At 39.5% G+C, this 15,373-nt stretch overlaps 1 protein-coding gene across 7 annotated transcripts in view; it reads left to right on the top strand.

Moving 5' to 3' along the window:
- eepd1 (endonuclease/exonuclease/phosphatase family domain containing 1) overlaps window positions 1–15,373 on the top strand; it is a 153,417-nt gene that overhangs the window by 130,066 nt on the left and 7,978 nt on the right. For all 7 annotated transcript variants that reach the window (XM_043719188.2, XM_043719195.2, XM_043719187.2 and 4 more), the window contains 3 exons: window positions 3,040–3,174; window positions 7,148–7,274; window positions 13,239–13,433. In XM_043719188.2, the coding sequence (XP_043575123.2) occupies window positions 3,040–3,174; window positions 7,148–7,274; window positions 13,239–13,433 (457 nt within the window). The remainder of the gene's footprint in view (window positions 1–3,039; window positions 3,175–7,147; window positions 7,275–13,238; window positions 13,434–15,373) is intronic.

Below are 15,373 nucleotides of genomic sequence, written 5' to 3'. Positions count from 1 at the left end.
GGCCAAATACTTCAACTCCCCTTCCCACTCTGCCAAGTACATGCAGGTCCTGGGCCGCTTCCATCGCCACTCCCTTACTATCTGACGCCTGGAAGAAGAGAGCCTTATCTTTCGCATCGGGACCCTCCAACCCCATGGCATCAATTTGGATTTCACCAGTTTCCTCATTTCCCCTCCCTCCACCTTACCCCAGATCCAACCTTTCAGCTTAGCACCGCCCTCATGACCTGTCCATCTTCCTTCCCACCTATCATCATTACCCCCACCTCCTTCCACCTATTGCACTCTCCGCTACGTTTCCCCCTCTTCTTCCACCCCCCCCCCCCAGCCCCACCTCCCATTTATCTCTCCACCCCAAAATGTCAATTTTCCTGCTTCTCGGATGCTGCCCGACCTGCTGTGCTTTTCCAGCACCATACTCTCGACCCTTGTAGAACAGAGAAACCTAGGGATTCAGGTACGTAATTTGAATTTTGTGTCACATGTAGACAGGATGGTTAAGAAGGCATTTAGCACACTTGCCTTCATTGCTCAGACCTTTTAAGTATGAGAGTTGGGACATCATGCTCAGGTTATATGGAACATTGGTGAGGCCTCTTCTGAAGTACTGTGTCCAGTTCGAGTTACTCTTCTATAGGAAGGATATTAGCAAGCAGGAGAGAATTCAGAAAGGTGCTGGTAAGGTCACCATCTACTGTTCATTCCTAGTTGCCCTTGAGAAAGTCAAAGTGGAAAAGATGCATCCATAATGCGGTTTGTACGGGAGTCCAGGATTTTAATCTATCAATGATAATAGAACAGAGTGTAGAATGTAGAATTAGGTTTATTGTCACATGTACTCAGTGTGTAGAGGAGAGCAGTGTGTATTAGGGAGAACAGTGAAAGGTTTACAATGTCGTCCTGCAAGGCGCCATTTTAGGTAAAAGTACCTAGGTACAAAATAGACGGATAAAGAGACTAAAATTACATTACCTTACAGTTAATTGTAGTATAATTTAGGAAAATAAGAACTAAAGTTAAAAAGGTAAACATTAGAGCCTTTCTATAAAGGGCCTGAGGTAGGTCAATGCAGGGGCCTTTCACACATGGTCGGACCAGGCTCTCGAGCCGCTGACCACCTGCACCAGTCCCAAATCCAACATCTGTCCTCACTCTGGGCACACTTACCAGCCCACTCCTCTCTGGGCCTCCAGCCCACTGACCGTTCCTGGTCTGGACCTCCAGCCCACTGACCGCCCCTGGTCTGGGCCTCCAGCCCACTGACCGTCCCTGCTGTACTGATGATGTCACTGTAGCTCCAAGGTACTTTTTTTAACAAAACACTTAAAATAAAAGCCTAGAAGAGAGAAGAAGAATGAGAAAATAAAGATAAAGCAATAACAAACTGAATGGACAGGCCCCGGATGCTGCCTACTCTGTCATTGCTATCTGTTTTTTTTAAATACAGAGGAACCTCGATTATCCGAATGAGACGGGTGGGGAGTATTTTGTTCGGATAATTGAATGTTCGGATAACACAGTTTAGCCAAGTGTTGGGACTTTGCGATTGTTCATATAATCTGAAATTCGGATAATCAACATTTGGCTATTTGAGGTTCCTCTGTATATGTGATATATATCCAGGCCACAATAGTGTTTGACTGAGGGAACTTGAAGGTGATGGTGTTCCATGCTCTGTTCACAACGACTGTTGCCCTGTGGTCACAAGATTGGAAGTTGCAGTTATGATGATGCTGTCACTTTAAAAAAGGTTATTTTGTCCATTTTTTAAAAAGAGGTGCCAAGCAATTTAATTTAGCAATAAAAGAGAAGTGGTCAGTCCTCCCAGATCAGGTTTTTTTTTGTAGCTGTAGCAGTCACTAGATGTGAGAGTCCAGGAGAGTTGCAAGCTTCAGTAAAGAATTCCTCTGACTTCCTTCTGAAATCTCTCTCTGGATGTTGTTTTATCCTGCCTGTAAGAAGCTGTGTTTGTATTTACCTTTTTGCTAAGGGGTATGTTTATAAGATGTCACTACATTGGAACAGTTAATTAGTTGAGTTGCTGTATCTGGTCAGTTAAGCTTTCCAATAGATAAGTTATTCTAAATTCCATTTTCTTTCATTTGTGTTTCAACTGTAGTGTTTAAATAAATTCTGTTTTGCTTAAAGCCGAGTGGTTTGTCCAGCTGCATCACACCCACTTCATGTCTGCGTTTAAACTAAGTATAAGGTAGGGTCTAGGCCTCCTTAAAATATTTTGAGAGGTCTGACTTGGTCCATAACAGTTAATGATGTTTCATGGTTCTGCAATGTGTGTTATAATGCTGTCACCATGATACACCACGTTTGCAACATGTCAAAACCAAGAGGGTAAATCAACTTTTTTACTAATACACACTGAACCAATCCCTGACTGATGCTGAGTTAACTGATCTTGGAATTGACGATAAAAGGGACAATGACATTTGAGAGAACCAAAACATTCTGTTCCATTCCTGGTCACTATCCAGTGAGTGCTATAAATGTCAAGTTAGAGTGAAAAGCAGGATTGTATTTATCTGTGAAGCATCTTTTCTTACTTTTCCACATCAAATGTCAACAAACAGCGGTATCTCTGCCCTCTTAGTCTGATGCAAAAAGATTCTGTGCCAATTTTCTTGAAAAAAACGGCAGAGGAGTTCTTTCAGTGCTCTGGCCATTGTTTATCCTTCAGCTATCATCACTGAAACAGGCCATGTAACTATCATCACTGAAGCAGACTATGTAACATTACGTTATTTACATAATGTGCAAATTAGCTGCTATATTTCCTATATCATAAGTGTCTAATGGCACTCAAAAAGGTTATTAATCATTGTAAAACATTCTTGGATGTCTATAAATCTTGAAAGAAGTTGAGTAATTGCAATTTATTTTCAGACTTTCACTCATTCTCCACTCTGAAGTTGACACCCTCACAGTAGTCAGCAAGTTCAGATTGCAAAAGAGCAAAAACTAGATTACACCAACCTCTGATGAGACATGTGAATATCTCATTTTCCAAATGTTGCTTTTCTACAGAGTGGAGAGTATGCGGGTTATCTTTGGGACAGCAGTGCTGGAGTCGAACTGAAAACTGCCTTTCTTCTGGAGAACGCACACACCAATGGAAATGGGAAACCCTGTGTCTCCAAGCCTTACGTTGCATGTTTCAAGGTGAATGACCTTTTTCTGCCCCTTCCACAGCCTTGCCTCTGTGGTATTCTTAAAACAATTATGTTGGTTTCTTGCATAAATGTGAGCAAAGTCAAACCGTTGCACATGAGCAGGTTGACAGGGAGCTCAGGCAGGGAGTAACTTGGTACTTGTATCTCAGAGGAACAAGAGGCAATTTGATTGAAACGTATAAAATCATGAATGCTCTTGACAAGGTGACTATGGAAAGTATGTTTTCTCTTGTGAGAATCTAGAACTAGGAGCCCATAAGACAATTAGATATAGGAGCAGAAGTAGACCATTGAGTATGTTCCACTATTCAATGAGATTATGGTTGATCTGATAATCTTGAATTTCACTTTTCTGTTTTTATCCCTTTAATTCTCGATTCCCTTAATGATTGGAAATCTGTCCATTTTAGCCTTGAATATGCTTAACAATCCAGATTTGATACCCTCTACAGTAAAGAATTTCACAGATCCACAACCCTAAAAGAAAACAGTCTCTTCAACTCTGTCTTAAATGGGTGACTTCTTATTCTGACATTACATACTCTGGTCCTAGACTTTTCGTCATGGACAAACAACCTCTCCACATCTACCTTGTCAAACCCCCAAAAGTCCCCTGTCATTCTCTAAGCTCTAATGAGTACAAACCCAACCTATACAGCTCCTCATAATAAAATCCTCCAGTTTTGGGATCAACATTGTGAACTGTCTCTGAACTGCCTCCAATGCCATTAAAGTATTCAAAGACTTTACTTGCACTGCCTTTTAAGGAAGAGTCAAAGATTGTGGCGCTGGAAAAGCCACAGCTGGTTAGGCAGCATCCGAGGAGCAGGACTCTTGATGAAGAACTTATACTCGAAACGTCGATTCTCCTGTTCCTCAGGTACTGCCTGGCCTGCTGTGGTTTTCCAGCACCACTCTCTCTGACTCTGATCTCCAGCATCTGCAGTCCTCTCTTTCTCCTTTTAAGAAAGAGTTCCAAAGACTCATAACCGACTGTGCGAGGGACATCTCTGTCGTTTTTGGGCAACCCTTTATTTTTAAACAGTAACATTTAGACCAAGGCTACTTAACAAAAGCTCATGGTGTTGACAGTGGTTTATTAGCATGGACAGAGGATCAGTTAACTAATAGAAGACAGAGAGTGGCTATAAAGGGAGAATTTTCAGGATGACACAGAAGGAATGCACACAACCAGCTTGTAAATCCTTCCAATACTTCACACCATTTCCAAAGGGAAGAAGATATCATGATTTGCAAACAATCCTGGAGGAAGTGGGTACTGCAGATGCTGGAGATTAGAGTCAAGATTAGAATGGTGCTGGAAAAGCACAGCAGGTCAGGCAGCATCCGAGGAGCAGGAAAATCACGTTTCGGGGAAAAACCCATTCCTGTTGAGTGGTGGTGCAGGCCAAATGGCCAGACAACTTATTCTCGTTTCTATGTCTTACTTTCTTAATGTACAATATACAATAGCTATATAGTGAGCTTGCTAATAAAAAAGATGTCTATCTACGTATTAATTAATTGAGAAGTGGCTATAATAACAATATAAGAGCAAGCCTGGGTTATAGGAGATATTATCTCATTCACTTTCCATGAAATGAGAGAAAAATTATCATAAGTCCATTGTAAATCAGTAAAGGAAACAGGGAGGAGTAATCCAGTATGAATGGGAGTTATGCCTTTACTTTTATACTTCTAATAGAGGAATGACACTATTGGCCTATGCCAATGTTTAAAGCTTTGAAACATTTTCTTTTTGATCGATACATGCTTAGAAATTCAAATAAAATGGTTGTGGAATGTGATGTTTTCCAGCCAGTGCTTTAACCCCCCACAAGCTATCTCATCCAGTCAGTACATCATTCCCTTTCTTTCTTCCTCATGTACTTCTCCATCTTCCTGGGATTAAAGTTAAAACTCACACAACACCAGGTTATAGTCCAACAGGTTTAATTGGAAGCACACTAGCTTTCGGAGCTACGCTCCTTCATCAGGTAATTGTCACCTGATGAAAGTTAGTGTGCTTCCAATTAAACCTGTTGGACTATAACCTGGTGTTGTGTGATTTTTAACTTTGTACACCCCAGTCAAACACCGGCATCTCCAAATCATTCCTGGGAATAGATTTCCAATGTTCACCTCCATGATTCATATTGGTAAAAAGAAATTCTCATAAATTTCAAAATGGATTGTTAGTAACTGTCTTATATTTACAGTCCCCAGACAAACTGTTTCACCACATTTTTATGCCAAATCCTGTACCTAATTTTAAAACCTCTGCTAGGTCATCCAATAGTGTTCTCATCCCTGGAGAATATAATCCAAATTGTTTTGTCTTTTTTAATCCTTTCATGGGATCTAGGAATTGCTGGCAAGCTCAATATTTTTGCTTATCCCTAGTTGTTCTTAAATCTAGGCTATTTCAGTGCCCAGTTAAGAATGTGCCATATTATTGTGGATCTGGAGTCACATGTAGGCCAGACCAAGTAAGGATGGCAGATTTTCTTCCCTAAAGGATGTTAGAGGACTAGATAATTTTTGCAGTAATCCATGATAAATTTGTGGCCACCATTACTGAAACTAACTTTTAATTTCAGTTTTCATTCTCTCCATTTAAATCCTAGCAACTGCCTGGGTGGGTTTTGAACCAGTGGTTTCAGGGTATTAGTGTGGGACTCTGGATTACTAATTCAGTGAAATTACACTACAACACCATCTGCCCTGAGACTTGTATTTCTGTTCCAATGTCATTCTCTTAAATCTGTTTTGTACCTTCGACAGCACTTCTTCTTTACTGTTAGTATGGAAAGAAAATGCTAAATCTACTCAAGGTGCTAGAAGTCTTTAATGCCATACAAACCTAACACAGAACTCAAACTGTTGCTGTTCTTGGCAGGCATTTTTACAAAATGAAAATTGTATCCAATCATACTTACTTTGGTATAATTAGTAAATGCTTTGTAGTAAAGCAGGTCCACATTAGTAAATGTAAAACTACTTTGGGCCTATGTCCCACAGTGGAAGAAGTAAACTCTTAGATTTCAATCTGCCCTCAGTTTGCTGACCCAGTCTGTTCACATGGAGTAGTCACTTGCATGAGACAACTGGAATGGCCTTAAAGCGACAATTGTTCCATTTTGTTGGAGAGGGGAGAGACGGGAGTGGTGCAAGGTGGTGATGAAGTGAGGGAAACTGACGTGGAAGGAGAAATTAATAGCATCCAAAATGTCTGTCTTATATTGCCTGAGAAATGCATCAATGAAACTCATAGCTGTTTTAGGCTGTGACTACAAACCTTTATATACCACATCCCACAACCTCAGGACATCACAAGGAGCTTTGCAACTAATGAAACAGTTTTAAAAGTGTAATCTCTTTTATTGTAGCAAAGATGGTCTGTGCACAGATCCCACAAACGACAATTTTCTTTTTGACAATCGTGTTGGATGAGAGATGAACATTATCAAGAACACTTGCAGCAATTCAATTCTTGTCATGGTACCTTAACACCTTTTACTTCAGTTTGAGAGGACAAAGTGAGTTTTGGGGTCAATGTCTCGACTGAAAGGCAGCCTCTCTGATACTTGGGTGCAGCATGGAAGGGAGCATTGCATGATCAGCCTGGAGATTTTGCTCACATTTCAGGAGTAGCATGTGAACTCACATTATTTCAGATTAAGCAAGAGTAATACCGTTTGAACACTTGAATTAAAAGTTTTCAGAGAAGAGAAAATAAGAGTCTCCGAAAAGTTATTTTTGTGGTCGTGTATGAATTTGTGAATTAGTGACTTTTTTTTTGTCTGACTGTAATCTCTTTGTGCAGAAACGTTTTATAAAGGTGACTCATTTTCAGAGTTTGTTTTCTCCCAGCCATTGAGAGGGAGTTTCCAACCCCGGTTGAACATATTCACATGCTTCCAGTAACTGTCCCATTCTGTTATGTTTGTTTGTTTCTGCAGGTTGGAACAATGAATGTTACCCTGGTAAATATCCATCTGAAAGGAGCAGTCCCTACGGAAGAGAAAACTCACACTGATAGCCATCATGTGTCACTGTTTACAGACACTCTTCAGGCAACCCTGAAAGGTAAAACACTGCACTCTTCCCAAAACAAAAAGCCCTTCACAAAACTTGGAGTAATTTCTTATGTGAAACCTTGGCCTTAGTGCAGCAGCAAGTTGGGTCTATAGTATGAAGTAAAGGGTTAACTGTACATTTATTCCAAGAATAGTTGCTGAGCACGTGTGTAAGGAGCTTTGTCATTCCAATCATGTAGAACTGGAGCCTGAATCTTTAGGGTTTCAGAAGATATGCCTAGTACTTTGGATGTTGGATATCTGAAATGAAGATAGAAAGTGCCTGTCAGCATCTATGGTGAGAGATACAGGTGAACATTTCAAGTCTAATATCACTTTTTGGAACTCGATGACACTGTCAGACCTGCTAAGTTTCTCCAGCTCTTTGTTTTCATTTTTTCTCTTACCATTCTTTGTGTACAGTTATGCTTAACAATGTTCATGTTCACTTCGAAGAATGTGGACCTGATATTACCACATGTACAATTGTTATTTCTTTTTCAATTCCTTGTGCTCCTGTCCTAAGGATGCGATGGTTGATTCCTGTTGATTCCTTCCCACCTTTCTGTACTTATCTGTACTAAGCATCTTTATACACAGGGGTACTATTATAGAATGCTATGTTAAGTACGACAAATTTGTCAGTCTATACACATAATTTCTGAGCTATTTAGTTAACTTTAATTGACAGTTAATATTGCATCAACTTTGAAGGATTATTTCAGAAAATGACCAGGTCACTACACTAATTCTAATGCTTTAAATACAGTATTTTTGGAAGCTATTTCTGATGTACAAAGCTATTGTACTCTGCATTGGCCATAAAACTGATCTAATTTTTCATTTATAGATGGCCAATATTACCTTTAAATCTGAAGAACAGTGGAATGCCCTTGGTGTTCTGGCCAATATTTATCATTCAAACAACATTACTATTGTTTTTTGCTTGCTCCTTAGCTGCAGAATTTTTCACAATAGTGGGGAATGTCACCTTTTAAAAATACTTTTTATTAACCATAAATTGCTTGAGTGAAGCCCCTGAGGTTATGAAAGATGTGGTAGAAATGCAGGTCTTTTCACAGACTTGGTATAGTTCAACAGTGACTACGCCAGCGTTGCATTATTTGCACAGGAAGGGGGATAAAAAAGCTGAGTGCATGAGTCTCCAGTGAAGGTGTAAGATTATTTTCTTACAAGGATGCTGGATTGCCTACACTGCCAAGCAATTGACACTTAATGGGTACTTTCTGGTGTTTTCTGGTATTTTTGATCAGCTGTAGTTAAACTGTTCAAGCTGAGAATCATTTCACTTGGAGAATCTCAAATACTTTGACATGAAATCAAACTATTTGTCAAACTTAATTTATTACATAGACTTCACTGCTACAGGTATTCCACCCCAAAGATGTGGTTTTGCTTTTCTTTTAAAATGTTTTTTCTTTAACTTAATTAACACCACTATAGACTGATACAACTCCCTGTTATATAAATTACTTGGATGAGAATTTAGGAGGTATAGTCAGCAAGTTTGTAGATGACACAAATTTTATGTTGATAGTGGACAGCGAATGTGGTTACCTAGCTATACAGCAAGATCTTGATCAACTGGGCTAGTGGCCTGAGGAACAGCAGATGGAGTTTAATTTAAATAAATGCAAGGTGGGTAGGTCTAACCAGGGGGTGACTTACAGTCAATGGTAGGGCCCTGGGAAGTATTATAGAACAAAGAGATCTAGGGGTATAGGTTCATAGATTCTTGAAAGTGGAGTCACAGTTAGACAGGATGGTGAAGACGGCTTTCAGCGTGCTTGCTTTCTTCGCTCAGAGTATTCGAGTTGGAATGTCTTGATGCAGCTGTAGAATACATTGGTAAAGCCACATTTGCATGCAGTTCTAGTCACCCTACTATAGAAGTGATTTTATTAAAATAGAAAGAGTGCAGAAAAGATTTACTAGGATGCTGCCTGGATTGGAAGGTTTGAGTTACAAGGAGATGCTCAAAAGGCTGGGACTTTTTTCCCCTGGAACATAGAAGACTGACAGTTGACCTTATACAGGCCTATAAAATCATGAGAGGCAGAGATAAGGTAGAGAGCCAAAATCTTTTCCCCGTGGTAGGGGATTTTAAAACTAGAAGGCAAAGGTTAAGATGAGACGGGAGAGATACAAAAGGGTTCAGAGGGGCAGTCTTTTCACATAGAGGGTGGTGAGTCTCTGGAACAGGCTAACAGTGGTGGAGGTGAGTACAATTTTGTCATTTAAGCAAGATATGGACAGGTACATGGATAGTATAGGATAAGTATGGAGGTATATGGACCAATTAGGAAAACTGGGTAGCATGCATAAGTTGTGTCGAAGAACCTCTTTCCATGCTGTAAATCTCTATGACTCCAATTGTAAATTTATAGTTTGTTTAGCCCCTTTTTCAATTCTCTTAAATGTACTAATTTAAACATAACCAGTAACAAAGTATTTGTTTTGAAGAAGATATTTTATTACCTAACTATTCCTGACAGTTGTTAAGAAAACAAAAGTAACATATAACTATAAAAAAATACAAAGGTTAAAAGTCAATATTGCTAAAAATAGATGAAAGTAAGGTCAGTCTATTAAAATTGTAGGCTTGTTAGTTTTTCAAATATTCTGTCTGAGGTGAAGAGATCGAAAACTTGAAAGTGGAATTAGCAACTGTGTTGACTTCTGAAGATGGAGGTTGCTTCCAAAAATGCTCTTGAGCAGAACAAGTTCTCAAAGGCTCCTTTATGTTTCTTTTATGACATTTCAGGTGATGGTATCTTGGTATCTGTTGAGAACTAATGCAGTCTATCAGAGATCATCTTGGTATCTTTCAAAACGGTCCTTTAGTCTGTCTTCAGCAGATCAAAGTTCAAAATGACTGCTGTTAACATTGATGAATCAGTTCCACAAAGTAGCATTTGTATTGCTGGAACTCCCCTTTAGGAGTCCTTCCAGTCTCCTGTTACTTCTTTCTCTGAAGCGTTGAATTCTCTTTATAAGGGCCTATTGTAACAAATACAGAGAAACTCAGCAGCTCTGTGAAGAGAGAAACAGAGTCAACAATTCAAGTCTGATATATCATGATGTAACACTTCTTCAAAACTCAATGGACCTATTGGGCTGATTATGTTGTTCAAGGGGTAATTGAATTCTAAATTGCTGCATTTTGAGTTGATGCTGAGGTAACAACCCAGCCATCTGTTTTTCCAGCTGAAATGAATCAATAAGGATAGCCATGTGACTCTGGGAGCCACTTTGCAGGATTCTGTATTTAGATGAGACTAGCCTTCTGTACAGAAATATATATGACACTTACACAGTCATGACAAAACTCACAATTTACAACTGGTTAATTAAACAGGCAAGCACAGTAACTAATAACTTAGACAGGGGACCAGCAAGAGTTGATTTACTGTTAACTACCACTAAGGATCGGGCTGGGTCCACTACTTTTTGTCATTTATATAAATGATTTGGATATGAACATAGGAGGTATAGTTGGTAAGTGTGTAAATGGCACCAAACTTGGAGGTGTAGTGGACAGTGAAGAAGGTTAGAGCCAAGAGAGTGTGGTGACGGAAAAGCACAGCAGGTCAGGCAGCATCCGAGGAGTAGGAGAGTTGACGTTTCAGGCAAAAAGCCCTTCATCCTGATGAAGGGCTTTTTGCCCAAAATGTTGACTCTCCTGGTCCTCGGATGTTGCCTGACTTGCTGTGCTTTTCTGGCGTCACACTCTTTTGGCACTGATCTCCAACATTTGTAGTCCTCACTTTCACCCAGCGAAGAAGGTTACCTCAGATTACAACTGGATCTTGATCAGATGGGCCAATAGGCTGAGGAGTGGCAGATGGAGTTTAATTTGGATAAATGTGAGGTGCTGCATTTTGGAAAGGCAAATCAGAGCAGGACTTATACACTTAATGGTAAGGTCCTGGGGGGTGTTGCTGAACAAAGAGACATTGGAGTGCAGGTTTGTAGTCCCTTGAAAGTAGAGTCGCAGGTAACTAGGATAATGATAGGTATGCTTTCCTTTATTGGTCAGAGCATTGAGTATAGCAGTTAGGAGGTCATGTTGTGGCTGTACAGGACATCGGTTAGGCCATTTTTGGAATATGCTGTGCAATTTTGGTCTCCTTCTTATCGGAAGGATGTTGTGAAACTTGAAAATGTTCAGAAAAAATTTACAAGGATGTTGCTAGGGTTGGAGGATTTGAGCAACAGGGAGAGGCTGAATAGGCTGGGGCTGTTTTCCCTGGAACGTCAGAGGCTGAGGGGTGAACTTGTAGAGGCGTATAAAATCATTAGAGGCATGGATAGGGTAAATAGATAAGGTATTTTCCCAGAGGTGGGCAAGTCGAGAACTAAAGGGCATAGATTTCGAGAGGAAAGATATAAAAGGGACCTAAGGGCCAATTTTTCACGCAGAGGATGGTGCATGCATGGATTGAGCTGCCAGAGGAAGAGGTAGAAGCTGGTATAATTACAGCATTTAAAGGCATCTCGAGGGGTATATGAATAGGAAGGGTTTAGAGGGATATAGGCCAAGTGCTGGTAAATGGGAGTAGATTAGGTTAGGGTATCTGGTCGGCATGGATGAGTTGGACCAAAAGGTTTATTTCTGTGCTGTACATCTCTCTGACTATGACTTGTTATGACAAAGTTTTAAAATATCATTATATCGCTATTTTCAAGTATGGTTCTAATCTCCTCCTGAATAAATGTTGCATTGTTGTATTGAATTTTATTCTCAGTTCAAAAACATTTAAATAATTGATTTTTTTAAAAAAGTCATACATTCTGCCTGCCCAGCTGCAGCCAACAGTTCACAACTTTGTTGTTCAGTAGCTGCATTCCAGTGTCTGCTGTTGGAGCATTGCAAAGACCAATTGGATCTCTTGCACTGAATTACATACCAAGTTGCTAACAGCCATCATTCATTCAGTTTAACAACCTCCCTACACAATGTTTGTTTGTTTATTAGAAAGACTGAAGACATTGTGTTTAGCTTGTGTCAAAAGCTTCATTTCTTTGGCACTGAATCCATTCATCTCCTTTAGACGGAACCAGATATTTTGAAATAATGAAATAAATAATTTTGAGAAATGTTTAGACATGCACAAGGCTTACAAGGTTACCAGCCATGTGCTGGAAATGAGATTAGAATAGTTAGCTAGTTGTTTCTGACTGGCAAAGATGTAGTGGGCTGAATGTCTTTTCCACTGCTGTAGTTCTGTATGACTCTATGTATGTAGTAGCACCTCTCAAGACCCCAAGATATTCCAAAGTATTTTAAAGTCAACTAAGCACTTTTGAAGTCACTGTTGTAATTTTTAAAATTTAACCTAGTCTTCTAATCCACCTGTTCTGAGGTATTACAATGCACCTCTGAAACAGGTGTGACTTAAACCTGGGCATCCTGCTCCAGTATTCGGTACATGAGGGCTTGTTAAAATGTTAATATCTTCAACTCTGATTGAAATCCACATCTTGCCAATCACTGAGATCATTTACTTTCACCTCTGTAACACTGGTCACATCATTCCTTATCTAGCCCTCTCTATTTCTGACGCTCACCTTTGTCAATTCTGAGTTACAATTGCTGCTGGCTTCCCTCGACAACTTCACCTCATACAAATAACCTGTGCTGCTGTCTTGTGTTGCACTGTGGGAGAACATGACCAAAAAACCAGTTTGTTCCTTCAGGCCAGGAGCAGGGAAAAGGTTATATCTCCTAAAACTTCTGTTATGAAAAGAAAATAGTAATACGGAGTCAAAACCAGATTCATGGATATTGGTGGTAGCTCTTTGCTGCTGAAGAGACAGAATTCTCTTACATATTGAATGCACCCTGGATTGAAACTGTTCCATTGTGATTGGCTGCATCCTACTAATAAGCCTGTCTCCTCTTGATAGAGCTGTTAATGACAATTGTTGGAATGATTTGTTTCATTTGTAGGTGAAAAGGACATTGTTATTTTGGGAGACTTCAATCTGTCACCTGATGTGAATGATTTTGACCTCCTAAGAAAAGAGAGATTCTTTCACTGTGTCCCAGCCAATACTTACACAAATATTAGCACTAAGAACCCTCAAGGTTCAAAGTCTACAGACAACATCTGGATCAGTCGCTCACTCAAGAAAACATATTCAGGTATGCATCAAATTTAATGAGGGCAATTTGATGGCCATGCAAATTGTATAATTTGTTCTTTTTTCCTTAGGTAAAAATTGTACAAGTCACAGGTAGATATGTGATTAAATTAAATTATTTGAATGCTCCTTTCTAACTGGCATTTTACAGAACTACACTTACAATGTAATGCAGTGGTATTTGGTGACTTGGAATAGGTGAACCAGAGTCCAGTATGCTTTATTTGTTTGCTGTTTGTCATGCATGTAAATGCTGCATGAGAATACAAATCCTCTTAAAACCATTCCACTCACCTTTCTCTTTACTCAGTGACGCAGTGAAAATTATAATCCAATTAAGAATCTAAAATCTGTGTGCAGTATGGTGGCTCAGTGCTTAGCATTGCTCCCTTATAGTGCCAGGGACTAGGGTTCATTTCCAGCCTGGGTACTGTCTGTGTGGAGTTGATACATTCTCCCCGTGTCTGCATGGGTTTACTCCAGGTGCTCCAGTTTCCCCCCACAGTTCAAAGTTTAGGTGCATTGGCCATGTTAAATTGCCCATAGTGTCAAGTTAGATAGATTAGCCAGTGTAAAATACAGGGATAGGGTGGAGGGCTGGGTCTGGGTGGAATGTTCTTCAGAGGGTCAGTGCAGATTTGATGGGTTGAATGGCCTCTTTCTGTACTGTAGGTATTCTATGATTTCCTGTCTGGAAATGGTGCAATCAATTTTTCCCATTTGTAAATTCCTGTGTCTGTATTTGTAATGGAAGTTGTAATCTATTCATGTAATGCTATAAATTACACCCTACCAGAAGTGCTGCTGTAGATCCCATAGTTGTCCATCTCCATGTTGCTTATACTTCAGAGAAAATCCATTGGTCTAATCAACTCTATTTGTCAAATGCCTGACATTTTGTTATTTAACATAAAATATCTATCATAAAAAGGAGCCATAACATAAAAGAAGGCCAGAATGTATACTTTAAGATAATGGTAAAAATTACATCTGCATTACTCAGCCCATCCTTCACTTCAGGTATCCAATCAGTCTTCACTCCCCACTATGTGATGCTGATACTGATGGATATCTTCTACAGTGCTGGTCAAAAGGTTCATAATATCATCTAATACACTACTTCAAACACAAAAAATTACGTACTTATTTATAGAACATTTTTTCTTTATAAACTCTTCAAAATCTTATGTTTTGCTTCCTATTATCTGAAGCTGCAGACTTGCTAAAATGCCATTTACTGCCCATCATCTGGTCCTTAAAGTCAATCATTTATGCATGAACCCAAATGATAACCAGTGCTTCTAAGATTATGATTTGTTATATTATATAAGGGATTAAAGGGATGTGGGGCTAAGGTGTATAGACGTTGAGGTGTTGATGTCCAGGGAGGGCAGACCAGGCTCCAAGGACTGAGTAGCTTATTCTTGCTTGTATATTCCACAGGGTTTTCATAGGTGAGACTGATTTTTATCCTGCCAGATATCCACACTGCATGTATTTCTGGCAACATGGTTTGAATACTATCAGCAAAGATCCCAGATGATCATTTAGTCATCACCTTTTGCTAGAAGCATTGCAGCATCCTCCTTTTTTTATCTTATCAGATTCTGCAAAGGTTATTTTCTCGGGATTTCAGATACACTCACTGTAATGACTGGGTGGGGAAGTAATGGCTCAGAATAGGTGTTAACCATGCTCTGTAGATGAATAAAGAGACATTTGTCAAGGTATTACTTAAATTGACAGTATACCATTCATACAAAACAAGTAAACTTTGGAAAACAATAATTTGCATTTTTCACGAAATGAGAAAACTCACCTTGCATTGCAGAACCATTATCAGAGGAACATACAAATTACGAGCAGGAGAAGATCACTTTGCCCATCAAGCCTGCTCTGCCATTCAAGAAGATTGTGACTAATCTGATTATTCCAAATTTT

The sequence above is a fragment of the Chiloscyllium plagiosum genome, unplaced genomic scaffold (genome assembly GCF_037043375.1).
Source record: "Chiloscyllium plagiosum isolate Xiang-an unplaced genomic scaffold, Cpla_swu_hap1 HiC_scaffold_34, whole genome shotgun sequence".
In the NCBI taxonomy this organism is placed as follows: Eukaryota; Metazoa; Chordata; class Chondrichthyes; order Orectolobiformes; family Hemiscylliidae; genus Chiloscyllium; species Chiloscyllium plagiosum.
The sequence above is the reverse complement of the archived record's forward strand: the minus strand, read 5'-3'. Positions and strand labels throughout refer to the sequence as shown.